General features: G+C 48.8%; 3 protein-coding genes across 3 annotated transcripts in view; all 3 read left to right on the top strand.

The window, feature by feature from the left end:
* pou6f2 (POU class 6 homeobox 2) overlaps positions 1–15707 on the top strand; it is a 28932-nt gene extending 13225 nt beyond the window's left edge. Inside the window, exons 4-9 of the mRNA XM_061266331.1 lie at positions 4097–4368; positions 10299–10427; positions 12354–12563; positions 13052–13244; positions 14341–14509; positions 15179–15707. Coding sequence (XP_061122315.1) covers positions 4097–4368; positions 10299–10427; positions 12354–12563; positions 13052–13244; positions 14341–14509; positions 15179–15707 — 1502 coding nt within the window. The remainder of the gene's footprint in view (positions 1–4096; positions 4369–10298; positions 10428–12353; positions 12564–13051; positions 13245–14340; positions 14510–15178) is intronic.
* A 4514-nt stretch (positions 15708–20221) lies between these two features.
* Positions 20222–21928, top strand: otulina (OTU deubiquitinase with linear linkage specificity a). The gene is made up of 3 exons (XM_061265625.1): positions 20222–20425; positions 20524–20645; positions 20864–21928. The coding sequence occupies exons 1-3, from the start codon at positions 20312–20314 to the stop codon at positions 21270–21272; spliced, it is 645 nt and encodes a 214-aa protein (XP_061121609.1). The 5' UTR covers positions 20222–20311; the 3' UTR covers positions 21273–21928.
* Positions 21929–22073: 145 nt separating this feature from the next.
* On the top strand, positions 22074–26863 carry LOC133143595 (uncharacterized). Its single transcript, XM_061265623.1, has 11 exons — positions 22074–22436; positions 23029–23271; positions 23371–23868; positions 24209–24388; positions 24561–24740; positions 24875–24957; positions 25081–25178; positions 25254–25412; positions 25584–25688; positions 25780–26049; positions 26275–26863. The coding sequence occupies exons 2-11, from the start codon at positions 23114–23116 to the stop codon at positions 26503–26505; spliced, it is 1962 nt and encodes a 653-aa protein (XP_061121607.1). The 5' UTR covers positions 22074–22436; positions 23029–23113; the 3' UTR covers positions 26506–26863.
* The last annotated feature ends 24 nt before the right edge of the window (positions 26864–26887 follow it).

The raw sequence follows: 26887 nt of genomic DNA, 5'->3' as shown, positions 1-26887 counted from the left end.
CGTGGACAAACAGCTCAAAGTTGAACGAGCGGCAAAAAAAAAAAAGTATTGATCGGGATCGTTCCAATCACAAACCCCAGTGTTTCCGCACTCATTTTTTTTTAACCTTGTTATCGGCGTCAGGAAAGCCAGAGCATATTTCCCACACGTGGCAAGACAATGGAGGCCCGACCCGTCCCGTCCCTTTCCCCCACGTGACTGTTTCATTTGCAGCCTTCTCCGGCACATCGCCCCTTTTAATGATTTAAGTCGGCGGCACCGGAGCTGAGCGAGCGAGCGAGAGAGAGAGAGAGGGCGGGAGGGAGGTACAGAGGGAGCGCTCGGCATTAAATAAATAATGGTGATAAAATGTAGAGCTCATACATTTCAAAGCTAATGCGACTAGCGGCGCGATCGCAGCAGCTGCACACAGTCCTCCCAGCGCTAATTTGATTGATTTGTTGTGACAGCAGCCAAATAATTGAGAGTGAGAGGTGCTGCCAGCCAGCGAGCGAGCGGGCGAGCAAGCGGCACACGCCCTCCCTCTCGCTCTTCCTCGCTTTCTCGCGCCACTAGCTTATTGTTTGCCTTCGACGACAAGCTGTCTTTGTGACGACTCCCAATCAAAGTGCGCTTGCGAGCGGGTCGCAATCAAACAAGCGCATTTGCACCGGGGCTCATACACACAGATAAGCGCATCCCCCCGAGACGCAAAATGTACTGAAGCTCTCAGCGCCTCACTTGTTGCAAGCGTGCTAATGATTTGTCTTCCACGTGCGGCGTAATTGCGCGCTTGATTGTAGCGCATTATGCTAAACAGCAGGCATCCCCAAGATATTTGCGCCGCTCGCGCAGCCGGCGCGCTTCCTTCTCCACACAAGTTCTTATCGATGTTGAAAAACGCAGAGGTCATTTCACATCCACCTTCTCCGCTTTCGCGAGTCTGCGGCAGATGGCATCGGAACCCGACCCCCCTCGCTAAAAGCCGTCTGCGGTTACTAATTGCCGATCGGGGCATCGTTAGCTTAATTAATGGGCTGCGATCTGTCCCGGCGAGGGAACCAGGGGGGCGCTTTTATCTGTATCGGCGCGACTTAAAAGTTCCCGGGAGATGGGCTTGGGTCCTGCGGTCGCTATGCCTGCAAGCCCGACTCATCTTATGGTGGACCATCGCTGACTTTGATGACGGGGAAGGAAAAAGCTGCAGTTTGCGCTGAATGATTTGGGCTGCTTAGAAGCGGCGGAAATAAAATTGATCCAATTCACACGTCCCGTAACCCGACTGTTGGATGATGCATCGTTGCGGGCGCGTAATTTCATTCAGCGCCGCTGTCCTTTGCTGAACCTGTTGCGAGTCAGCGAGCAGCATTTAGCGCATAAGTAGCGCGAAGCTTCATTCATCATACTCAACCGGGCCGCTAAAGAATCCTCGTCGGCATCTGCGGGGAATCCATTTGCGTGCCGGCTAGCGCATTTGGCCACCATGGCGTCGACCCATGACAATTTCTCAAAACCCTTGCCCAAAGTTCAACGGGAAATGTAGCACTTTGGCTGAAAAGATCATTTTGAGGATTTACCGCTCGGGCAAAATGATGCGAGGGGCTCGTCGGTCGGCGGCCTCGGCTCGAAAGGCGTCGCCTGGCTTGCCGCTTGGCGCTGTATTAAAGAGCATTTCTAATCACAGCGGGCTGCTTGTGCGTGTCACTCACGAGGCCGCTTCCACATCAGTCAAGCGCCCGCCGGCGTCAAAGCGCAAACACGCGCCCAGCAAAGGGAATCATTAAGGAGACACAAGAATGGAAAGCAAATCCTATTGTTTGGCCTCATTTCAGTCTTTTTTTTTGTTTCCCAGCTTCTTCCCCAAATGCTAACGTGTCCGCTTGTGCATGTCTGGAAGAAGCTGCCGCTCGTGCTTGTTGTCAGCAGGCAAAATTTGGACATCCCCTGCTTGAAATAATCCCCGAGAGAATTGCAATTTAAGGTGAAGCGGCGACTCCTTTTTGCCGAGCGCTAAACGCAGCCCCTCAATCTCTCTCGGCTTTTACTGTCAGTCCAGAGAGCACTCAGTCATCTCTGTGCATCACAACCCCCCACCCCCTCCCTCACCCAATATTGATTTTTCCTCCCACTGAAACAGCCGCATGAACATAAATTTTGCATGAGGCTTTTACTCTGGGCCTGCGCGCTTTTGCTCCAACGACACATGAACAGGCGCTAATAACCTGGCCCGACTCGGGCCATCCGGGCCCAGATAGGCACTCCGGGACCCCTCACTGGGCACCGTTGTATTACATTTTGTCAACATCTTCCTTGAAATAACCCTGGAGGAGGAGGAGCAAATGTATTTTTTGTCACGAAAAGAGGCGTGGCGTGCCTGTGACTGCACTGCGCGTGCCTTCGCCTGACCCTCATAATGGAAACAAAGCATTTGCGGCAAAAGCATCCACCGGATTCAAAAGCAAAACTTGTTGAACGTCTCCACTCCTGGCCTCAAAGCTTCTCTCTCGTCTGGAATTTAATGTCATTGCTGGTTAATAAGATTTGTAGCTTTTAACCTTCTCCCGTCACCTTTCATATCTTCTCTCCAAAGAAGTGGAATGAAAGTCGATCTTATTTTGCCGCCCACCCACCGGCGAGGGCCACCCACGGAGGTGAAAAAAGTGGTAGGCATTCTCCGCTCCTGTTTGTGCAACATCTGCATTTAAAAAAAAAAAAAAAAGGTGAGATTCTTTGACTGGTATAACCTCGACAATAATAAAGTCGTCATTTACTACATTTGCTCTCTAAACGTTTCACTTCTGCCTTGGAGCTGTTCCCAGTTCAGGTTTTACACAATAAGCATTTTGGGAGACGATGGCACTCTTGGCACACCTACTTGTTGAAATTAGGTCAGACTGTAGAGTCACAGCTCCTGCAAGCAAATAAATGGCGCCCTGACTCTTTTTGTCCAAACTTCCTGCCGTTCCCCGCCTTTGTAACAACAGCGGCAATCACTCACTTGAGAAGAACAGTCCGACTCAAATCAGGCCCGAAGGGGAAAATTCTTTCCTATTTTCCAAGTTATTGAAGGTAATTAGGAAGAAGGAAGCTTCCCTTTTCAGGTTTAGCGCGGTCACGTCCGAAGATACGATGCGAGACTCGAGCGACCGCAGTCGGGTCGGCGGCGGCGCGTGACGACTCCGTACGTTAGCCGGGCCGCGTCGGCAAACATCAACGCGGCGGCGGCCAATGAAATGCTTTTGCCATTTAACGAGCTGGCCAGCATCTGGTCCACTCTCCATCACTGCGGCAAACAATTAGCCCAGATGAGGCGCTTTGCGGAACTTGGGCGGCGGCGGCGGCGGGTCAGTGGTCCTGACAGTCTTAACAAGATGACAGCGTTTGTAAAGCGCCGGCCGGGCGCTTTTCAGCAATGTCGTTACCTGCGGTGCGGCTCTGATAATGAGGCCACATGGGGCTTCTTCCATATTCCCTCTGTATTTGTTTGCTTTTGCCTCATCCCGCCTTGTTGCGCCTCTCATTTCTGCCCGTAATGGGCCACGCCGGAGGACATTCTTCGCTCGCCTTTGATCTCTCCCGCGCTTTGGCTAATTTGCTGACAGACGCCGCGTCAAACTCGCCTTTTGTCTTCTGCTTTTGCGTTTTGTCTCGGAATTAGAGCGCAGCGTTTTGTCACTGTGGAGGCGAAGAGGGGCTTTTTTTTCTGGGGTGTCACAGATCATTTTTGGCCTCTTTGAAGACTTTCCCACTCATTTGCACGTGGCTCCGTCCTGCTGGAAATTTTCCAAAAATATTTCAACAGGGTACCATTATCCAAGTTAATGTTCTGCTCTGAGAAATTGATGCTCCCTTTTTTTCCCGGTGCAATTAAAAGAAAATATCGTGACAATGGAGATGTTTGACTTGGCAGGCAGCAGCTGCTTTGTCTTTGTCCTTCCAACTCGACTAAATTGAGGAACCGAAAAGCCCTCAGGACCTTGTTGTGGCTCCGTGCAATTTGCGTGTGCCTCTAGTGGCGCACTTACATGTCTTCATGCATGTCAATCGCAGGTGTGGGGCTTGTTGCGTGAATAAAAACATCTCACGTTGCCATGTGTTGATTGGACTTTCTCTACAGCTACCTCAACCCTCAACTCGCAATTGCAACACCTGCAGCAGCTGCAACAGATGCACCACCACCACCAGCAGCACCAGCAGCAGCAGCAACAGCACCAGAACCAAGCGTCATCCCAACAGCATCACATGACCCCGCCCGGTCATCAGCAGTCGTCCGTGCCGTCACCGGGGTCCGCCTGCTCCTCGGCGTCACCGCCGCCGCCGTCGCACCGGCCCAACCAGTCGCCCGCCCGGAGCCTCCCCTCGCCCGTCACCCCGCCCGTCTCTTTGCCGGTGAGTCTTTCTCAGGATAAAACAATTATTAAAAACATTTCGACAGGCACCCCTAAGAATTTCCATGTTGCCTGACGTGTTGAGCATGCCCAGGAGGGATTGTGAGGTCATCTCCTCTCTTGTTTTATCAGCCTCTTCATCTTTGTCCGTCCATCCATCTGGGCCGTCTGTCTGGCCGTCAGCGTTGCCATGATAATGGCCTATTTTATATCCCGGCGGTTTCATTTCCAGCATGCGCCGGCCGGGGTCGCCTGGCCGTCCCCGCTCACATTCATCAGCGTCAGGCCCCTTATTGGCTTGTGGCGTGAGCTTCTTTATGGACCGAGATGCGTCTGGCTATTTGTTCCCTCATCTTCGACACCCCTTTTGCCACCACAGCCGCAGCCTGAGACTTACAGCGAGGTGCACGTCTGGAGCTAATGGGCCTCCAACGATGCTATGTCGGAACCAAACACGCTGTACGGTCTCCGTGCAGAATCACTTGAGAAAAACTGAAGACAACACTCTTCTAAGAAAATCCACCGTCACAATGTTATTTTATGAGCACGCCCGCAAAATAAGACAAGAGAAGTTCCAAGGATCCCTCTAAGAAAATTCAGCTCCAAAATCCATCTAACTCAGCTACAAAAAAATAATATGCTTCATGAGTAACCCCACAAATATTTGGTGGTCTGGTTTATCATGAGTAGACCCACAAAAAAATCATGCCCGAAACAAGACAACAAGTCTTCTATTTTGGTCATATAAGCCAAGACAGTCGAAGCTTCGAGTCGAATAGCCTTCCCGCGTACCCCCCCCCGCCCGCTTTCTATTGAAAATGTCTTGAAAGGAAGCGGCGAGCGTGATTCTGATGACCGGGGACAGAGCTCCCTTGAGAGGAAGCCACATCAGCTATCATTAAGATATTGCCTCAATCAAATAGGATTAGCGTGTGTGTGTGTGTGTGTGTGTGCGTGCGTGAGCGTAAAGCCTTTACTTGGATTCTGGGTCAGCGCCGGTCCGGCAAGGACAGGCCGCGGCCTACGGCAACCGCTCAATAGGATTTGAAGGCCCGCTCGGGCAGACACGTGGTCCGCGGCAGCTGATTGGATGGCATTAAGCTCCTTGCTTCATTCACGGAAAGGTTCAGCTTTGGACTTGAGGTGGACAAGGTGCTGAGCTGCTCTGATGATGATGTTGAACATTCGGCAGGTTTTTGGCAGCTGCTGACGTTCGCATCAAAAGTCAAGGAATGTTGGTTTAGGCCGACACAATTAGTTTGAGGTCCGGATTCGTCTTGGCTACTTTCTCGCCTTTCATAAACTACGACAGCTAATTTGCTTCTGCGGCAGATGGAAAGAGCCGCAGAGGTGACAAATAGACTCGCGAGGTGAGATTAGCAAATGTGCCTAAGTGTGTTAATGTGCCGAACGTGAGAGGCGGTGGCGGCGGCGGGATTTTCAGCCCGCGGCTTGATTGATTGGAGCCGCAGGGTTTTCTCCACGCCCGGCGAGCTCGGGGAATTGGCGGCAGGCAGAAGTGCGGCTACGTGGCGGAATTGATCTTAATTAGATCTGAAAGAGCCGCCACAGCAGAACGGGCCCGCCGATTAAAATGAAAAACAGGAGAAATTACCGAACAAATTAATCATAATGTCGGGCTACAGCTGTAAGGTCGGCTGTAATTTGCCACTCCACTGGCTTACATCGGGCCGGCGCCGGTAAAGGCGGAGGCGCCGCTGCAGGCGGACATGCTGATCTGTGGAAGCTTAGGTGGGCCGGCCCGCGCCGCCATGACCGTGCGTGTCGCCTTCCCGTCCTCCTTCCCTGTTGTCTGCTGCAAATCTGGCTTCATAGCAATTGTTAGCTTAGCTTGTAGTTGTGATCATTCTTATGTTTTTACTTGGCTTCCATTTCCCATAATAAATATCAAATATTAGAGAATTGGTACCACAAATATTACCAAACGTGTTTGTTGGTCTCTGCAGGGACTTGGTTTGCGAGGAGGTCATTGCTCTGATAAGGCTGCATTAAAAGCTTCTTTGGGATTTTTTATTTATTTGTTTATTTATTTTTGCTGCCTGGACGGTGCTAGCTCTGCGGTCACTAATGGCCAGTAGAAATTACCAGCGGACCCCGCGGGGGACCCCGGCCTCCTCGGCAGAGCCCAGCACTTAGACGGCGTCTGCGGGGGGGGCTCGATGTCGTAACCCGCCCGGATAATTAAAGAAAGCGATGTTAGCCAAGTCTCCGTCTCATCACCGGCTGTCTGACCGCCAAGAACCTCCTACCCGACTGCAACATCCACGCGGCAAAAAGATATCTCATGTTTTATCTGAATGTCAAAAAAAGAGGAGCTTCCGAAACCTGTTTGGCGTGTTCGCACCAGATGAAAAAAATAAATAAAACCAACTTTAAGCGCACAGCCAAATGAGGGTTGGATCTGGTAATGAGATGAAGTGAAGTTTGTCAATTGCAGCCTGCCTGGCTAATCCCTCATTGCGAGTAAATACAAGTAGCGGAGCCGTCACGGTCAGCTTGCCGCCGGGCCCGGCCGGCCCCTCGTCTTTCAGATGAAGTCTTATTTTCTGCTTCAGTCAACAGTGCGCATTTGGGAGGCTAAATTGCACGCGGCCGCTTGTTACGTAAGGCAATTTTCTGCCTTCTTAAGACCCGCAGCGGCCCGCCCAAAAGCGGCTTCAGGTAGTTGGGGGGGGTAGGGCGACGTTTCGAGTCTTGTTTGCTGTTGAAGTTTGAGTTGTGCCGATCTGTAAAAAAATCAATAAAATCGATTGGTCAGGCTCGATTAATACATGTGTTAGCGTAATAGGCCGGTGGCGTCTTTCAAGCGCTTTTATGGCAGTAAAGCGAGTGTGTGGAGGGAGCTCGGCCGGAGACAAAGGGGGAGGATGGAGGGGGGGAAGATGAGCAGTGTGAGACAGCGAGGCCTCCGACAGGCCGCCGCGCTTGGCAGCCGCTGACCTTGGTCGCCATGGCGCTCCTCGCCAGGGGCTTCTAATGAAGGCTGATTGTCAGCCCGCTGAAAAAGAAAGAGAAAAGAGGTAATTGCAGCACTTGCCCCCCCCCACTCCCCTCGGATGTTGGGGTGCAGCCGGCAGACAGAGGTGGTCTGGTAAATTGTGAAGGAGGAAGGTAGGAGGTAGACAGACCCCCGGGTTGTAATTAACCCCCGTGGAGAGCGGACAGGGAGAATTTTGAACTCCAGATTTGGGTTGCCTTAAATTTCATTGCAAGCGGCGTCCATTTTGGCGTTTTCTCGACGTCGGAAAAAGACGGCAAAAGCGGAGCGGTCGATACAACTACCCATGTAAATGTCATCAATTCATCCGAGGACGACTCCACCGTTCGTATTTTTGTCCCAGCCCGAGAGGGCGGGCGAATGATCGATCCGGGCGCGGCGGCGAGCCCCCCGGCAGTCGTCGCCATTCGTCTTTGGGGCGGGCGCTCGGTCGCTGACACATGACAACTCCTCCATTTCTCTTCATTAGCCGCATTTTTTTTTGGAGAGCGCCCGGCCAGCCAAGAGTCATCACTTACCTTTATTGTGTTTATGGAGACGCGCCGCGGCTGACCCTCCCCATATTAAATTGACAACATCAAAAGATCACTGGACATTGATTAGCGGGATATTAAAGTCATTCAAAGGCTATATTGAGATGTCAAAGCGCACACAAGACTGAGACGACATTTTGCGCTCAGCGCGCTTCAAAAGGAATCCTCCAAATGAAATCAAAGAAAAGTTTGACATCTGAAATATTTGCTGACCTTTGGGAAGTCTTATGACTCATGTTTGTCTCCATGAGTTGCTCCACAGTTAGTGTTCAAATATTCTTTCCTTCTAAAAGCTCCCGTTTTAACTCTATCATGACAAATGCTATCGACATGCTAGTGCTAACGCTTGCCATCCGTAGTTGTACGGAGTGTTAGCATTAGCATGTCAATTGCCCTAAATGTGTCTTTGAAGCTCTTTGAGGTGGCTAAATCTCATCCATCATTCGCTGGCCATGGGAAAAATCTGAGCGGAAGCTGGTGTAAAAGCAGAGAAAACACATCCAGAAAGATTCCCAATTATCAGAAAAAGTGCCGAGAGGGATTTAATGGCATGATTAAAGGCGTGCTTAATTCCGCTGAGCGGTAACGAGTGGCGAGATTGACGGCCGCCGCCCGGCACTCCATCAGCGCTTTATCGTCGCCTTGGACGATTTCACGACTCTGCTCCGCCTTCATTTGCATCACACCTCGTTAGACGCCTCCATTTGGCCGCGCCTTAATGCCTTTTATTTGACGGCGCTTTAACTCGCTGTCACTCAAACATCTCCGATGACATCACTCCCTCCGGCCGTTTGTCCTTCTGCAATGTGGGAGGGCCATTTTACTGGATGTCTTGTTTTTTAGCTCCTCACGATTGGACATCCGTCCATGGGGGGGGGGACGTTGGCAGCCAGCAGGCTTTATTTTTCGCAAGGTGTGCAGCAGAAGCCCAGCGGTGGGCAACAGATGGCCCAGCGCGGAGGTGTTTGCGAGGGCCTAATGGCATTTTGATGTTTAAGCACCGAAGGGCGCGAGGGAAGAGTCGGCCTGGCGGTGGCGTGTGTGCGCTCTCGTGTCACACTTGATGACATCAAGCGTGTGGGGAGGAACTTGCATGTTGGAGCCGCAACTTTGTCCTATTGTGACAACGCGCCCGTTATTCCTGCCGGGAACGACGCTCGGCGCCGTACGAGCTCTTTGCACTCACAAGAAAAGCCGCCGTCACACTTACAAGAACATCACAATCAAGAACAAGACAGGACAAAAGTGCTTTCTTTCTTTTTTTTTTCATCCCGGTTGCTAATAAAAGTCAGCGTAGCATTTTGTTTCCTAAATTTGGGAAAAAAAAGGGAACAAAAGGAAAAGTCAAAACAACAACAATAAACGGCATTTTCTTTGTTTCAAAAATTTCCAGCGGGGGGTCTGCTAGCGCGGCTACGCTTGGCAGCGGGGCGACTTTTCCCACCGTTTGAGCGATTACACGCGCCGGGCGAGCCTCCCTCCGGCTAAAACAAAAGTCTCAGCACGCTGCACTTTGCAGCGATTACAGCCAAACGTGCATTTACCCTGGCGTAGCCTCTCATATTGCGCCGCCAAGAAAATGAAAGCTTTGGCTCAAACCGCAAAAGCGTAGAGCTAGCGTAAAGACGCGAACCAACGGTTGTTGATCTGCTCCAACAATCAGCGCCAACGCTCGGCCGGGCCTGTCATTTGCTCCCTCCCGTCGCCGTGGCGAAAAATGGCCTGATTAGCTCTGAAAACGCTCATGCAGGCTTTTCAGGCCCATTGAACCCAACAGGAAGGAGCGGTGCTATTGACGAGGTTTCCAATCAAGATGCCTCGCTGTGTAATTGGCTGTTAACACAAAAATAAACACGCATTTTGCCGTCAGAACTTTGAAGGCTTTTTCTGAGCATATTCAACTTGTACCTCAACTCGTACAAGTGACTCGAAATACAAGCACGTGTTTGAGACGTCCGCATGATGAGCTCTGCCAAAACGCGGTCCGCTGGGAAGACGACATAAAAAGACAATAAAGGAAGAAAAAGACTTTGTGGGCAATATCAATCACGGCCAATTTGAGGGGAGCTGCCGACATGAAATATGATTTCATAAGACAAATGCCGTGTCATTCTTAATGTGCTTAACCTTTACTGTCAATGAAAAAGTATTGATTTCCTCCCCCCGCCTCTCCCTTATCATTAGATTTGAGAAAGCGTAATAATAATGTACGGCGCTGGGCCTTAGCTAACACGATGATCTTCGGATTGGAAGCTCGCCGTGCACGCCAGGATAAGCGAGCCGCTCTTGCCCCAATTTTACCTCTTCACCACTGAGCGCGCAAACGCTACACTTAGAAACTTGTGGCTGTTTTTAATCTCGTGGTTGTATTTCCGACAGCCGCTGAACCCTCTTGCCAGCCAGGCGGCGGCAGCGGCGGCCATGGCAGCCGGCTCGCAGGTGTTCGGCAACGCCCTGTCCAACCTGCAAGGAGGCGGCGGGCAGCTGGTGACCAACGCGCAAGGACAGGTGAGCTCCAGCCCCCGACAAAATCTCCTCTGGTTGCTAGGCGCACAAAAAAACGCTGAGCTGGTCGTATTCACAATTGCCAGACGCTTGAATGATGACGCTTGTCATGGCCAAGTCCCGGCAAATGAATCATCTCGTTGCAGGCAAATGTGTGAGTCTGACGGACGGACAGATGTTGACTTGATGGCACTGTGGTCAAGCGCAAAGCTTTTTTTTTTTGCCCTTTTTTTTTTCTTCTCCCTCCCAAAGAAGCCACCAAGCATGTTTGGTGGGAGCAACGATGCGGTGTTTAACCCACCGCGCGGGCCCGGGCTAACGCGTGCTCTTGATGCTAAACGCAGCTAATGAGACAGTATGGACTCAAGTGGTTTCCAAAGGCGCCGGCGGCGCCGACCCATGTCGACGCGGCGCGTGGCACTGCGCCGCGCTGTGCGCTTTGCTAGTGTCTTGGGCCGGGCTGACGGTGCCTGACATAATCAGGTCAGCGAGACGGTCAAAGCCTCGGGCTGCAGCCTTTGCTCCCCGACCAACTCATTATTCGCCGGCATTATTCAGACAGAAAGGGACGGAGGGGGAGGGGGGGGGCACTCACACCACGGCTGCTTACAGCACGCGGAAAACAAACAGCCAAAACCTCCTCCTCATATGGAGGAGGGATAAGCCAGTTTTTAAAAAAAAAAAAAAAATGTCAGCATATTTTTCCTCCCCATCTTATTTATGTGTATTTTATTTCTCATATATTTCAGAATAATTAATTCAACCTTTTGGTTGCACATGATGAACGAGCAGAGGTTATGGAAAGGAAGATCAACATTGCGTTAGGTGACGTTTGGTGAACGCGAGTCGGCGAGGCCCCGGAATGTCATCAGAAGAAGATTCCAAAGCAAGCTGTCGCCCGCCCGCCCTTTTTATGATGCTTACGGAACAAGCACTTAGCGCCGCGACCGCCATGAATAATTGAGCGGAACAAGTTACCCCCGCCGTGCCACGCCGGCATGCGAAGCGGGGAACTCGTCGAGGAGGGGAGGGGGGGTAATAAAATATGCTAAGTGGCAGGACGAGAACACGAGCCGGGAGAGTGAAATTATCTGCGGCCTAATGTGAAGCAACGCAGCCAAATGAGGCGTGGCGGGGATGAATTACAGATTACCGGCCCGCCTCGCTTGCGACGATCCTCCCGATTATGTCAAAGCGATGTTGCCAGGGGGGTGGCGACGTGGGGGGCGGGGCCACACGCATCGCAGGAGCCATGCAATGCTAACAGTTTAGATGAGTTAAATGAGGCTCCACGGGCAAGAATTGAAAAGCAAACAATTGAGCTAAAGTCAAATGTTTGATCAAGCGGCGCCTTGAGATAAGAGCGACCTGATTTAGGAGTTTTCGTCTATTTTTTTTTTTTTGCTTTGACTTGTGTAAACTTGGGATATGACAAAGACGAAAAGGTCTTGTTGTCCTTGTCAACCTTGTCACGTCTTTGAAAATTGTTTTCCTGATGAGTTGAGGTCTTGGCCGAGTCCTGGACCGGGATCATGTGGCAGTTGAGCCTAACGGGGGGGGGCCCAGATTGAACAACCTTCATTGACACTCAACACTTGCGTTTGCCCTTCCTGATTACAAGAACACAAGATGAAGGTGTGAGGGGGGGGGACAGTAGCCCCCCCACGAGAGCCCTGTTTTTATCTGCTCTCAGTAGAGACACACAAAGACACTTGAACACACTCAGACACTTGTGGTCACGCATGCAAGCGCTCACGCTGCATGATGTCTAACGCAGGCACTGGTGTGCACCAGCTCACACACACACGCAAACACACACACAGGTACTCGGTGTTGACCTTTGCTGCCAGCAGTCCACTCTGGCCTCTCTTGCTTTTGTCTGTACGAGCAACATTCTGAAGACATTCAAAGCTGCTCCCCCCGTTTCAGATCATCGGAACCATCCCTCTGATGGCAAACTCGGCTGGTCCGTGCGGCCAATCGGGGACCGGCAACGCGACGCTGCAGGTGCCGCCCATCACGCCGCAGCTGCTGACCAACGCGCAAGGGCAGATCATCGCCACGGTGATCGGCAATCAGATCCTGCCCGTCATCAACACGCAGGGCATCACGCTGTCGCCCATCAAGCCCGGCCAGCAGGTGGGCCACCTGAAAAGTTGCCCGTCGCTCTCCATGAATGCTTGTAAAATAATGTTTAGCGGCGCCCGGCTCTGCGTTTAAAAGCCTCGCTCGCACGAATCATTTACGCCTGTCAGGAACGCGCGCTCGGGCATATTTCCACTCAAGCTGGATAATTCTCTCGGCTCGGCTGTTGACTAGCGCGAGCAAACACGTAGCAGCCCGAAAGTAATGAATAGGCGGCGAGATGACAAGGCGCCCGCCCGTCTTGATGTTGTAAAAGCGCAGCCGGCAGAAGAGTACATCCATGTCGCTATTGTGCCAGCGCGGCGTAGCCGTCAGGAATTAGCATTTGATTCCAGGAGCCAGCCACAACAACAAACGTGCTCCTTCCTACAAACGTCAAAAGCACCAAACTCGCTTTGCTGCGAAGTGGCAAATTTCATCACTGTTGATTTTGCTCACTGCTTGAAACAGTTCACCTGAAGTTTTTTTTGGTTTCTCAGCAGGGTGCGTGCGGCCCAGCTTCCTCCGGCTCCTCCTCCTCGTCCTCCCTGTCGTCTTCATCCTGCTCATCGTCGTCCTCGCAGCCCGGCCTGCTCCACCTGGCCCACCGACACAGCCCGCTTCACCGACCCTCCTCTTCCTCCTCCACTTCCCCTTCCTCTTCCTCGGCGCTCAGTGTGGGACAGCTCGTCAGCAGTAAGTATGGAGGAAGTCTAAACAACCCCCCTAACACCAAAAAAACCCCTAAGAATAATTTACTGTGCAAAATGCAAATTTTAAAAACGTTTTGTTGACTTTTGTTGCTTATTTTTCCACGACACGTCAATGGTGATTTAGATTTAAAAAGAACAAACAGAAGATTTGAATCAAGATGGCGGCCCCATGGATTTTTGCCTTAAACACGCTTGGAGGATTCCTTTAATAATTTATTGATAATGACCACGATGAATAATTGACAGGCGGCAGCAGCTTTGCTTGGCAAAGCTGGATGCCAGAGCGCGCCTGTCGTCCGCCGTCAATTTGTCTCATTAGCGCCGCGCTGTGCCGCGCCGCAACTTTTTGTCTCTTTCTTGTCGGCAGCCGCGCGAGTCGTTCCACTCGGGCGCTCGTTTCTGACAACTCGCGTTGGAATCACTCGGGTTTTGTTGCTTTTGTTTATTATGGGGCTTCAATTGGAAGAGATTACAATTGAGGACGTTCTTTTAAGTAGGAGCGCATCTTGGGAGGGCAACTGTTTATTCAATTTTTACTGATGAAAATAATAGAATTAGAATAAAATATTTTTAAAAATCTGCTTTTCAAAGTTGATTTAAAAATATTTTTTGCTAAATCCTTTATATTTTCAGTGTGGAAATTAAATTTGAATATTTTATCTTATATTATCATAGATCTCAAACATGTGTATTGTATTATTAACTTGAGTTATTCAATTTTTGTTTTTTATATCGGAAGAGTTTAATTAAACATTCAAGTTATTTTTTTATGTATTACAAAATATATTTAAGATTTCTTCATTATTATTATTGACCTATCAACTCTGTTAAAAAACTAAAACCAAAATTAGCACAATTGTTATTGTGTAAAATGCAAAATCTTGGTGTAAAAACATGCACAAAAAATTCACAAGAAATTTATAAAATCTTAGTAAAAATGCCATAAAAGGAAATAAAGTGTCCATTGTCTTAAACTAAATGCAAAGATAGAAACTGGTTTATTTTAGTGACTGCTTTTATGTTATTCATAAACGGCACTTTGTCATTTATTAAGAAGGTAACAAAATTGTGCTCGTCAGAACCTGGCACGGCCCCGAGCGAGGTGGACGGCGTCAACCTGGAGGAGATTCGCGAGTTCGCCAAAGCCTTCAAGATCCGCCGACTGTCGCTGGGCCTGACGCAGACTCAGGTGGGGCAGGCCCTCAGCGCCGCCGAGGGGCCCGCCTACAGCCAGTCCGCCATCTGCAGGTGAGCGGCGCCAAATCGTCCTCCGTGCCCGTCCTTCAATTGGCCTTGGCTTGGCGTCATCAGGAGAGCATCCGTTTTACACGACTCATCACCTGCTCTTTATTTTCACCGTGCCACATTGGACAACCTTTAAAAATTTCAGCGCGTCAACATCAGACGGCCGATAAAATGTGAAACGCCCCACACACGCACACACACACATACACACGCGGCTCCCGCTTCCTCCTGCTCCTCCTCATGTGAAACAGTCCCAGCATGCATTATTAACAAGCAGGCATAATTGAAATATTTATAACATACATTAAAAGCCATTAGCTTGAAAAATAAACACGTGTGTGCGTGTCAAGCGGATGTTAACTCTCTTTTGGTTAACATGGGAGGAGGACAGGCTGAGCGATGCCCGCCTCCTCACTAAGAAATCATTATATCCTTTCAAAATATAAAATAAATTTCATGTTGTGATTCCAAAGGAACATTCTGCTGATTGTTTCAAGCTGCCGTTGATCACTTTGAACAAAAGTAGTTGGTCGGTGTTCAGGGACATTTTGTTTGAAATAGACGTGCTGTGACACTTCCTGGGCCAGTGGAGGTTTTTTTTGTTTTGTTTTTTGGGTGGGGCGGCGGGCAGCTTTTGAGTAAGCTTGTTTTTTTTTTCTCGACTCTCCCCAGACACACCATCCTGAGAAGCCACTTTTTCCTACCGCAGGAAGCCCAAGAGAGCACGATAGCTAGCAGTCTGACAGGCAAACTGAACCCTGGCCTTTTATATCCTGCCAGGTTTGAGAAGTTGGACATCACCCCTAAAAGCGCCCAGAAGATTAAGCCGGTTCTGGAGCGCTGGATGGCGGAGGCTGAGGCCCGCCACCGCTCGGGCATGCAGAATCTGAGCGACTTTATCGGCAGCGAGCCTTCCAAAAAGCGCAAGCGGCGCACCTCATTCACGCCGCAGGCTTTGGAGATCCTCAACAGCCACTTTGAGAAGAACACGCACCCGTCGGGACAGGAAATGACAGAGATCGCCGAGAAGCTCAACTACGACCGTGAGGTGGTGCGCGTCTGGTTCTGCAACAAGCGCCAGGCGCTCAAGAACACCATCAAGCGCCTCAAGCAGCCCGACAACAATGGCTGCGGGGGGGCCGTACTGCCGCCGCCGCCCCCCTTGGACCTCGCCGACCCGCTCCGTGACATCCCCAAATGAAAATCCCCCGCTCCCAGCCAAAAAACTCAATGTCGTCGTCGTGATTCTCACTCAACCAAAAACAAGGCCGTGAATGAGATGTGAGGAGAGATGTGAGGAGAGATGCTCGACGGTGGCTCGACTTACGACACGGCGCTTGGCAGCTTTTTTTGCCTGCCAAAATTCGACTGAATGACTGTCAGCCTTTTACACAGCATCCAAGCATTTGGAGGACCCACAAAATTCTATTAGGACCTATACGGTGGAGCCCCCCGACCCCCTTTGCGGAGTCACCTATTTGCTGCCAAGCCCAGGGTTGTTTTTTTTTGTGGTCAGAGTTAGGGAGCTCGTAAATCAAGGTACCACTGTAAAAACAGGTCAAACCAATTGTGAGAGGCCGGGGGAGAACATACCAAATGAAAACACTATTTACCAAAGTATGAAATACTTTTCTAATGTGCATTTTTACATTTGTACCCGCAGACGCGAGGAAGCCAAAAGTGACACTTTTTTTTTTTTTCCTTCTCCCTTCTTTCCGTGTACATACCGAATGCCGTGGCGATCGCAGGCCAATTCTATCAGGATGGCGACGTTAATCATCAAGATGTTTCTTTTTTTTTGACTTTGTACAACTTTGACAGCCGTTTCTAAACCACGCGCACGATGAGGATGATCATGGTGATGTTGATGATGGTGGTGCGTTGCCAAAGCCTGATAGCCAAAGAACACGAGGGACTTTTTCCAGCTCAAGGACTTTTTCCCGATCGGCTCACTTTTAACACCAAAAAAAAAAAAAAACAGCCCAAAAATGACTAATAAAGCCTATAGAACAAAAAAAGTCACGTCAAGCCATGTAAATGTCGGCAATGTTTGCATGTCACGCTTCTCTCTACATGCGGTAGCAGCCTTGCCCCCTCCCCCTCCTGAAAGCCCCCAAAATAAGCTGGTCAAGAAAAGCCCTTTAATGTGATGACAAGGCTGACTGACCTTTGACTTTACATATATATATAAAAATATATATATATGCAGGGTTGAGTGTTTTTGTTCTATTTTGCTTTTTTTGCAAAGTGGGCCGGACCAAAGCTGTCGACTTGTTATGCACATTGTATAGAAACGTTTTCACCACCTTGACAATCTTGGCGCCCACCCCCCCAAAAAAAAAAAAAAACTCTTCAGAAGGGAAGACGTGTACAGACGACAACGGCGCCCGCCACCTTTACCTCACTTTGATTGCGTGCTTGCTTTATTGGTGTCGCTCATACGCAACGTTTGTAAACTATCATCTGCCAAATGTTACTTCATTTTTTAAATTTATTTTATTTATTTATTTATTTATTTATTTATTCATTCATTCATTTATTCATTCATTCCTTCATTCATTCATTCAACCAACTCGAGAACCAAAGCTCAAACATTCTGCAGAGGTTAATTTTTTGTTTTTGCCTTTTTAAATAACGCCAATGTGTATTTAATCCATGATGGAGCAATATCTGTTTTGGTCATTTACCATACAGCACTTTTTTTGGGGGGTTGTTTTATTTCTAAAAATGAAGAAAAACAAAGAAAAGCTTCGAGACTGTCTACTCTGACTCGCACCATAACGTGAGGAAAAAACAATTGTTTGACATTAAGGTGCCTGTCTTTTTGTTTGTTAATTTTCTTCATATACAGTGTGCATAGTTTTTATTTATTTGAGAATCATTAAAATGAAATTATTGCACAATTTTGCAAAGTTTTATGATGATTGTTGTTTTATATATTTTATTTTCCAATTTATCAAGTTACGTACGTCAAAATCGTCAAGACATTTCTTTGCCACTACAGCTTTATACAGGTCAACAGAAAAAGTGTTTTCAATACCTTGGAGTGTAAATATTCTTCAAGAAAAAAAAAAAAAAAACATTGCGTCTTTCATAAGCTGCACAAATGGAGCGTTTAGTGAAAGCAGAATTCAAATGACCTCGCCGCCTCTTTCAATCACCCCCGGCAAGCCTATAGGAGGCCACGGAGGGGCTGCGTGCTGACAAATGCAAAAAAAAAAAATATTTTTTTGCACAGAGGGGGTCAGCGCAGACGCGCGGCCTCTCGTCAACAACCGGCAAACAAGCACAAGAGCCAAGAAAAGAAAAGTGAAGGAATCCTTTTGAAAGCAAACTCCAAAGTTTGACACCTTATTGGCTCTCCTGTCCGCCGTGACGTCTTTGAAGACGAAAGGAGGAAACTAGTAAATAATAAAATCATCCTCATATCAAAAAAAAAAAAAGCATAGAGAGCAGATCCATTATTAATAAGAAGACGGATGCTTTTTTGGTCTTTGAGGAGGATTTCAACTCTGTTGGCAGACGTGTTGTGATGTTCTTTTGTTTGCCTTTTTAATTGCGCTGGCCGATGAAGATCGGCGGCACGCCTGTCCGCGTACTTGCTGAAGAAGGAAAACAACGTGGCGCCGCTTTGCTAGTCGGCTTTGTCTTTTCGACAAGACTAGAAAGCTTCCACAAATATACATTCACTGCGTGATGTTAAACATTAGCCACCGGATGAGTGAATCATCCGCAACGCCGAAGGTAATTGGGCTGACACGAGCCGCTAGTTTAAGGAGGAATGCGGCTCGAGTTTGTGTCCTCGAAACACTTGAAAAGTTGCATTTAATGTAAACACGACAGCAATCACAGCGACAAGTCGTCCTTGAGCTCATCTTGAAAAAATGCCACTTGAAAAGGCCTCTTAATATTTCAGATCATCACAGTACCACCAAAATGCAACAAACTTTGAACTTCGGGGGGGGGGGGTTGACCTTGGAAATCCTGCGAGTTTATTTATCTTATATAAAACATGAATTTAATCTCAAGAATCCACTGACATGTTTTTCACCACTGGATGGCAAAAACATTCCACACACTGTCCCTTTAAGGAGAAGTTATGTGAAAGTTAGCACATTATAAACATATTAAAACGTTTATCGCTTAAAATGTTGTTGCGTGAACATTATTAGGTTGAAATGGGAAATCTAGCATTTATAATACGATGTAATTTTTTTTCTGTCGTGGCACCAATAGAGCAAAAATATTGAGATTCAGAGTTGCTTTCAGTGTTGCTTTGTGTAAAGTGAAATCTAGTCATTAAAGTGATGAGTGCGGAGTGTCCTTGTCGTCGTCATTTTGCATTGTGACGTATTCACACCTCTTGAAAATGACCAACGGGAGTTGTGAATCGCCCAAAGATGGCCCCCTAATGATGGCTGCACCTACGTGGCCCCAAGATTAGGGGGGGAAAATGGCTAGAGGACATTGTGGTCTAAGTGTGGTGTAAACTCCCAATCTATCCGTCAAGAGGAGGAAGAGCTCCCAAGGTGCTCTGCTGGTTCCATTGTGCTGCTGGCCTGTCATCTTAAATTAGAGACTACAGGCTCGGCCAGTGTGAGTAAGGGAGGGGGAAATCAATACTTGATGGAAGATTGCTCTCTGGAAAATCTGTTTTGATTCTCAGGATTAATTCTGGGGCAAAATGACACGCCATTAGGCACCGAAAATGAACACGCTCGGAAATTGGAGGGAAATGCAGGAGTAGGAGAAATAAAGTTCGATTGGGAAGGAGACCATAAAGAAAACGTGTGCATGACATCACACAATAATATCTGATATACTTTTCAGGAACAGAACTATTGTGCAGTACGTTTGATTTGAATCATTATTGAAGTGCAATTTTCTATTGGTCTATATTAGCGATGTTTAATTTGTACAGCAGGTTTCAGTGTCTATTTTTTTTTTAATAAAGCGGTTCCGAAAATAAATGAATAAATGTACATTCTAAGAAATAAATCAATATATAAATCGTGTATCTTGTTCTCTTCCTACCACGCCACTGTATTATGCTCATACTTCGACTGAAGTATTTTTGAGGTGCTACTTGGAAGAAGATAAAAAACACTGCTCTAATGTATCCCGCTGAGATTTTTTCCACACAAGGTTGAAATGCATTATTGATGCCTCCCAATAATACGTTTGGTACTCATGACGTGTTCAAAAGTCAAACAGGATGCTGTAAAGATGGACCGGACGGCAATAAATTAAACATTGGCGCTTGTTTGATGACCGTAATGACATCAACAAGTAAACAACACATGATTTGAAACAGAAGACGACGGCTTGTTTTTTCATCACATTCTGCCTTATTAAAGATTATTATTTATGCTCACTTTTGAGTATTTGGGGGATTTTGTTGAATCTTTCCGAGCTCTAATGCAATCATAGGCCTACATAAATACATATAGTATTTTACTGAGTATGAAGCAATATAGTGTATCTTTGTTTTATTATTATTAAAAAGTATATTTGTACAAAATATTGAATGCATTTGTGTACCTATGTATATTTTTGCACTCCGACGACGTGCCACGGACTAAGTTAACCACAATGCTCTGGCGTCCCCTGTAGGATTTCTCTGTTTAAGAATTCAGGGCTTTTATGCTGCGTTGTCGCGGTTTGTTCTACAGGTGGCGGTGTTGCTAAACAGCAACTGGTCACTGTTTCGTCGAAGAAGAAGCTTCCCATGTGACGTCACAACAACAACAGCAAAATCAGCGGCGGCGGCGGCGCTTTTGCCTTTCTCTCGCCGAATTGGCAACAATGTCGTGGTTGAAAGCGGTGTCAAACAGGACGGACGACGTTTTTGAGGAGAACGCGAACGAACTTAACATTTCAGCCAAAGAATGGGCGCTCAATATGAAGAGAAGAAACAGGGTAAGAGGTCTTTCTTATCACTTTGCTTTTCTTATGCAAGTGTGGCGAACCGGAGCGTCCAAATCTTAGTTTTGTTTTTATGTCTAATTGATGGTCAGGACGGTTACGTGGATGGCGCTGACGCTGGCGAGGATGCAGCGCTGGAGGTGGGTTTCAAGGAGGGCTTCTGCGAGGGAGCGGCCAAGACTCGGGCCATTGGACGACTTCGAGGGATTGTTTGGTAACGTGACTATCTGATATTTGATAACAATGGCCAACAACGCATGCAGACTGATAATATAGCAATACTCACAAGCATATATTCTGCAGCAATAGCATTTCCCTTCAAATCAGTGAGGAAATATATATTGAGCCTACCTTAAAATACCATTTCCACTTTTGTTTTTTTTTGGGTGTGTTCCTTTCTAATGCTTTTTTTTTTTCTGTGGCTCTCTTCAGCGCAATCGGCAGCTGGTACCAGGTGGAGCACCGCGGCCAGCCATTCCCCGCCTCCGTGATGGCTCTCCTGCAGCGTGTTTCGCAGCACGAGGATTCCATCGTGTCTGAAATCATGAAAGCCATGGAGACGCCACCCCATCCTAGTCCTGACGATGTGGCAGAGAGCCTGGAGGAGCTCGGGGTGGCATCACCCAAGGCCTGTCAGGAGAGCGACTGCTGCATGGACACGGATTGTCCTCCACGTTGTCAAACGACACATCAAGTGGGCGGTGGGAGCAACACTTGTTCCCCGTCCCATGCCCGTGCGACAAACTTCAGCCAGCTGGTGCAGAGCTGCAGGGACATCGCTGCGGAGCTCGGGCTACCTCCAGGGCTGTTGGAGCACATCGATGAGTTGGAAAATATTTAATTGACATTTTTATATACCGACAATACAAGCAGTCCCAGAAATCTTGGGGCAGTGACACAACTGTCCCCTTTTGGGCTCTAAGCAGCACCCACAATGGCTTTGAAATGCAACCAACATAATGTGTTCGAAGTATAGATAATTGGGGGGACTGATTGACATCCAAAAAGGTGGATGCCGCTCTATACGAAGGACAACATATTGTGTATGGCTGGAATCATGTGGAATCCATGTACCTCTGAAATAATTTCTCTATACAAATGTAATATATTTGAATAATGTTTCAGACAATGTCCGCCTCACAGTTCAGAGGGTGCGGGTTGGTTTCCACCTCCGGCCATCCCTGTGTGGAGTTTGCATGTTCTCCCTGTACCTGCGTGGGTTTTCCCCGGGAAGTCTGGTTTCCTCCCACATCCCAAAAACATGCTTGGTAGGCTGATTGAGCACTCCAAATTGCCCCTAGGTGTGAGTGTGGGTGCGAATGGTTGTTTGTCTCGGTATTGGCTGGCAACCGGTTCAGTGTGTCCCCTGCCTACTGCCCGATGACAGCTGGGATAGGCTCCAGCAAGCCCGCGACCCCCGTGGGGACAAGCGGTATAGAAAATGAATGGATGGATGAATGCAATTTAATATTTTTTAGTGATGGATCAATTAAGTCATTAGATGTAAGTAAAATGTTTTTAATAAAATGAATGATTTTCTATATAAATTTGGGGACGTCAATGAAAGGACACTGTAATTCCCGAGGTGTTTGTGAACGTACCAACGCTCGGCGCGTCCCACGATGACGTCAGCGTATCAACCTGCAGCCGTGACCCTCAGCGGACCCCGCCCCCCAAGCTACGAGGAGAGTCCGTCTCCTGCCACCCCGCTCCAAATCACCCCCTTTTATTTCTTTTCATTTATCATTTTTTAATTGAAACAAGCAAACGTTCCGGCCAACCAGCGCAGAATCCAAAACCTCCCTTGCGCGGCGCTGTTGTTCTTAAGTAGCCGCGTCGAGTGGAGTCTCAGATTGCGATTGGTTTGGTTTGCCTATTCGAAGTTTCCCAAGCTGCTGGCCGGGGCGATTTGTTGTCATTCTGCCCAAGAAAAGGCCGAAGCAGCTGTTTTGTTTCCTGTTCAAACCTGTCTGTCGACTTTGGACCCCTTCTGCCCTCTTCTCAGGTATTCTGCGTCTTTTTCAATCCAGATGAATATTTTTGTCTCGTCGCGACGTGACACTTGAACGCGTTGTTTTTCCACTCGTGTGTCCAAGCACATCTTTAAGCTTAGATTTGTTATCATTTGCGATGTGAAATGTCGAATGTGTGTCGTAAGTGTTGCTAAAGGGAGTCAGCATTCGTCTGCGTTTTTTTAATACTACATAGCCCTGCGAACACGAACTTGACCTAAACTTTCGGGACACCGTGCTATCAGATTCTCAAATTACTAGCAGTGAATCTTGATACAATCAAAGTATTAAACTGTACACTTTACAGCTTGCATTAATGTAGCAACATTCAAATGCTATTTCCGCATCAAACGTCACTTCCGGGTCATGATGAGGAGCTAGGCCAAAGCAATCGATGGAACAACATGCTGATGGATTTTCTATATTTTTTTTATTTTTGAAGCTGAAAAGCATACATTGAAAATTTGGATGGTGGTAAAATAAAGTGTTAGTAATCCAGACTATGGTTACAGAATGAATCTAACCAATTGTAAAACAAAGCACCTCTATAATACTGTGCGATAACTGTTCACATTGTTATTGCAGGCATGAGCGTGCAGGTCCAGCTGCCTTCTTAGGATCCGAGGGGACGCTGTCGGGCCCCTGCAGATGTGTTGAGGGGAGCACTCCAATGGGGGCCTCCTGCTGCTGTCGCCCAAAGAGTCCCTGTGGCAGTTTCGAGGAGCGAAGCGGTTTGCTGAAGGATGACGCCAAGGCCGCCGGGCCCGCAGGCCACTTAGCCGCGATGGCAGATGGCACGTGTGGCCCGCAAGGAAATGAGGGCATAAGGTTAGAGGCCCGCAAAGAAATGTTTGGTGTGTGTGTGAAAGCTGCTGCATTTTGTTTGCCTACAAATCTTGTCTTATTGAGTGTTTTTGTGTCACCTAGGATGATGACTGACACGGTGACCTTAAAGGTAGAGGACACCGACAACTTGCAGGTGAAACCTCTTCCGGAATTTGAGGCGTCGGAACCGATAGTTGCGCAGGAAAATGGGTCTTTAATGAGGGAAGCCGCGTCCAGCAAAACCGCCGCTAATGCCAGGCTCGATGAAGGCGCCATCGGAGAAGAAAACCTGGAAACGCTTCTGGACGCTAAAGGAACATCTGACCTCGGATCAGAAGCGGATCGCCAATGGCAAGATGGCGACCGGGGTCCGGCCTCATCCATGCAGGTTCTAAACCTAGATGATGGCCCACAAGAAGCACGACTGCACGCAGACGTTTGCCGGCGCGACGACGAGGGCGAGGTGGGTTCCAAAGTGGCTAGTGGCTGCACGCTGCCGACGGAGCTTTGTTGGAAGCATGAAGACCCGCCATCTTCAGTCGACTCTCAGGAGGCATCGGCGGCCGCAGAGTGTCACGAGAACACTCCCAAGCCCGACTGGTGAGTCATATGACAGCACAACACGACATACTCACCTTGTCTTCTTCTGACCATGTCGTTTGTGATCAAAATACAATAGTGATAAAAAAAAACAAGTGGGAACATTTGTTTATTGATTAAGAATAAACAAAAAGAGCAACATGATGCGAAAGCCTAAAATGTGATGTTAGAAAATGCTTTTGAATATCACCAGTTTATTTTTCTTCAATGTCATGAGCTCACTTTTACTTTGTTTTGTTCTTGGAGAATCATACTGGCCAAAAGGAAAATTCTTTATGATCCAGTGGCTTGGAAAAAAATATGTCTGTGGAAGTATAATTTATTTTCTCTCTGCATGTAGCTTAGTGACCGAGGACTCCAAAGATGGCGACCGTTCAGCGTTGATGTCTGGCCAAGCCGAAGAAAGCCCTGATGTTCCCGCGGAGCCCACAGAAGCGACAGGGGGCGGTGACGAGGTCCGCCCTGCACACTTTAACCATGTGGCGGAGACGCTCACCGCCATGCCTGAAGACGCGGACAGGTCAGCAGGGTTCAACGTCTTTCAGAACAACAAACATTCCTCACCGACATGTTATTTCACTGCATGTCCACAAGGGGGCAGATGCGCACCGCAACCTTTGTCCATGATGGTTTTGTTGCGAACACTTAATTATAGCCTGCAACAAAGCAATCAAAATGTTTGCTCTCTGCAGCTTACAGCCAGCCAAGCAAAACCAGCAGGACGGCTTGGACCTGCTTGCTGGTGACGACCGAGACGGCGGTCACCCCGCAGTCGCTGAGGGTGGCGACGTGGAGGTTACCGAGCTGACGGAGCAAGCTCCTCAAATTCTCGCACAAGAATCCACAGCCATCGAAGGCGGCTTGAGGAGCAGGTGTGCTTCTCGATTTCCGGCCAGTACAACCCAGCTCAACAGTAGCCTATCCACAAGCTCTTCCTCCACCATACGTGTTTTTAAAATCCGACAACGATGTCATGTTGTTGTTTTCCCCCCCGCATCATTCCCAGTGAAGAAGATCTGTACAGAGGAGAAGAGGAGCTGCCGCCGTCTCCCGAAGACACACAAGCGGCGCCATTCGGGAGCTGCGCACGTGAGTTCATCCATGAATCTCGCTCAAAATCACTCGGATTCTTCCTCTGAGCCAATTGGCGTCGGCGAGTCACACGTGATGATGTAATATTGTGCTGGGTTGTCACCCGTGTTTGTCCCACAGTGGAGGCCAGATGCAGTTTAGGCCCAGCAGTGGATATTTTGTCGTATGGCGAGCGAGAATGGAGAGGAAACACCACCAAAAGTGCTCTCATTAAAAAGGTGCCTACAAACTGCACTTGATCTTTTTTGAAGACCCATTGAAGTGAAAACAACTTGGCGTGTTACCTCCCGCAGGGTTACGCGGAGCTGTCGCAGCACTTTGCCGGCCTTCGACAAGTGCGGGGGGACAACTACTGCGCCCTGCGGGCCACCTTGTTTCAGGTGCTCTCTCAGGCTTCTCAGGTGCCCGCGTGGCTTCAGGAGGACGATGACGAGGATGACGACGTAACCACGGTAACCCTTGACCTCCCTCGCGCTCAAAGTCCAAATATGACTGGGTTCGCCGTCAAACATTTACACATCATCCTTTTAATCCTTTGTCATTCTTTGACACATTAACTCTCACTTGTTTGGTTACATCACCAAAGAAATGGTAAATAAGTAAGAAGCTGCGTTTTCTCGAAGCTTTCGCAGGACCTGACGGCTCAGTGGAGATTTCCGGGCGAGGCTGAAGCGCAACCGGACGTTACCCAGCGGCTTCAGAGCTACCTGGAGATCCTCCGGAACAAGGTTCACAAACTGAGCACCCCGTTCGCACTCTCACCTGCGTTTGTTTGTAAACGAGGAAGTTGACGCAAAAATACCTTCACCCATTCCGCAGTGGTGCACGGCGGCGCACTGCTCGTCAGATGTGGAGCGCCGCCAATTGTGCGAAGACTCCTTCCGGGGCGGCGAGGAGGAAGCGGCCATGCTGGAGGCGCTCAAGCTGCTGATGCTGCGCCGCGCGTGCCAGCTGCACGCCGGCATGCACGGCGACCACGACGTGCCGCTCTTCTGCTGGCTGCTATTTGCACGCGACTCTTCCCGCTGCCCGCGTGACTTCTTCGCCAACCACTTGAGTCGCGTGGGCATCAGCGCCGGGCTGGAGCAGGTGAGCGGCACCTCTTGATGCACTTGCATAAATGGCAGCCAAGGGATTTTTTCAATGCAAAAATACAGTTAACGTGAAGTTGGGCCATGAGTCATCCCAGTTCAATAAGTTTACAGACTCCGGCTTGCGACACTTCCAGTATTAGTGGTTCTTCCTGTTTTACCCTTTTAATTGTTGTTAATTGTTCTGCCGTTTTGTTTTTTAATTTGTCTTTGTATTCTCCAGGTGGAGATGTGCCTACTGGGCGACGCCCTGCGCTGCACCCTGCAGGTGTACCGCCTATACATGGCTGACACGGAGGAATTTGTGGCCTACTACCCCGACGAGCACAAAGACGAGTGGCCCCGCGTTAGCCTCGTCACCGAGGACGATCGCCACTACAACGTGCCCGTCGCCAGTGTGGACCGAGAGGACAATGAGGAAACGGAGGAGGAGCGAGCGGCGGCGACCAGCTGAGTTCGCCCCCCATGCAAACCTAAAACCTCAGGTCTGTCTCCACCCCGAGACCCCCCCCGCCCTTACCTACACTGGAATCGTCCCTTTTTCGGTTGACCTCATTAATTTATTATTTTAATCCAGACTGCTGTTGAAAGAGGAAATCAGGTGCTCGCGTCACGAGCGCGGGGGTCTTTTTTTTTTTTTTCTTTCCGCGAGTATTGTGTGTAACGTAACGCCTTGCCTTCTGCCAAGCCAGAGAGGAGGAGGAGTTTGTGGCAGTAGGCGCCCGCGTTCTCCTCCCCGTTGCCTTACGACAAAAATGCACAAGAGTGAATGAATGTGGTCTCTTGCTCATCAATAAACCACAAGAATCAGATGGCTTCTGGTCTCGTCTGTCTCT

This window comes from Syngnathus typhle, linkage group LG19, assembly GCF_033458585.1.
Source record: "Syngnathus typhle isolate RoL2023-S1 ecotype Sweden linkage group LG19, RoL_Styp_1.0, whole genome shotgun sequence".
NCBI lineage: Eukaryota > Metazoa > Chordata > Actinopteri > Syngnathiformes > Syngnathidae > Syngnathus > Syngnathus typhle.
The sequence above is the reverse complement of the archived record's forward strand: the minus strand, read 5'-3'. Positions and strand labels throughout refer to the sequence as shown.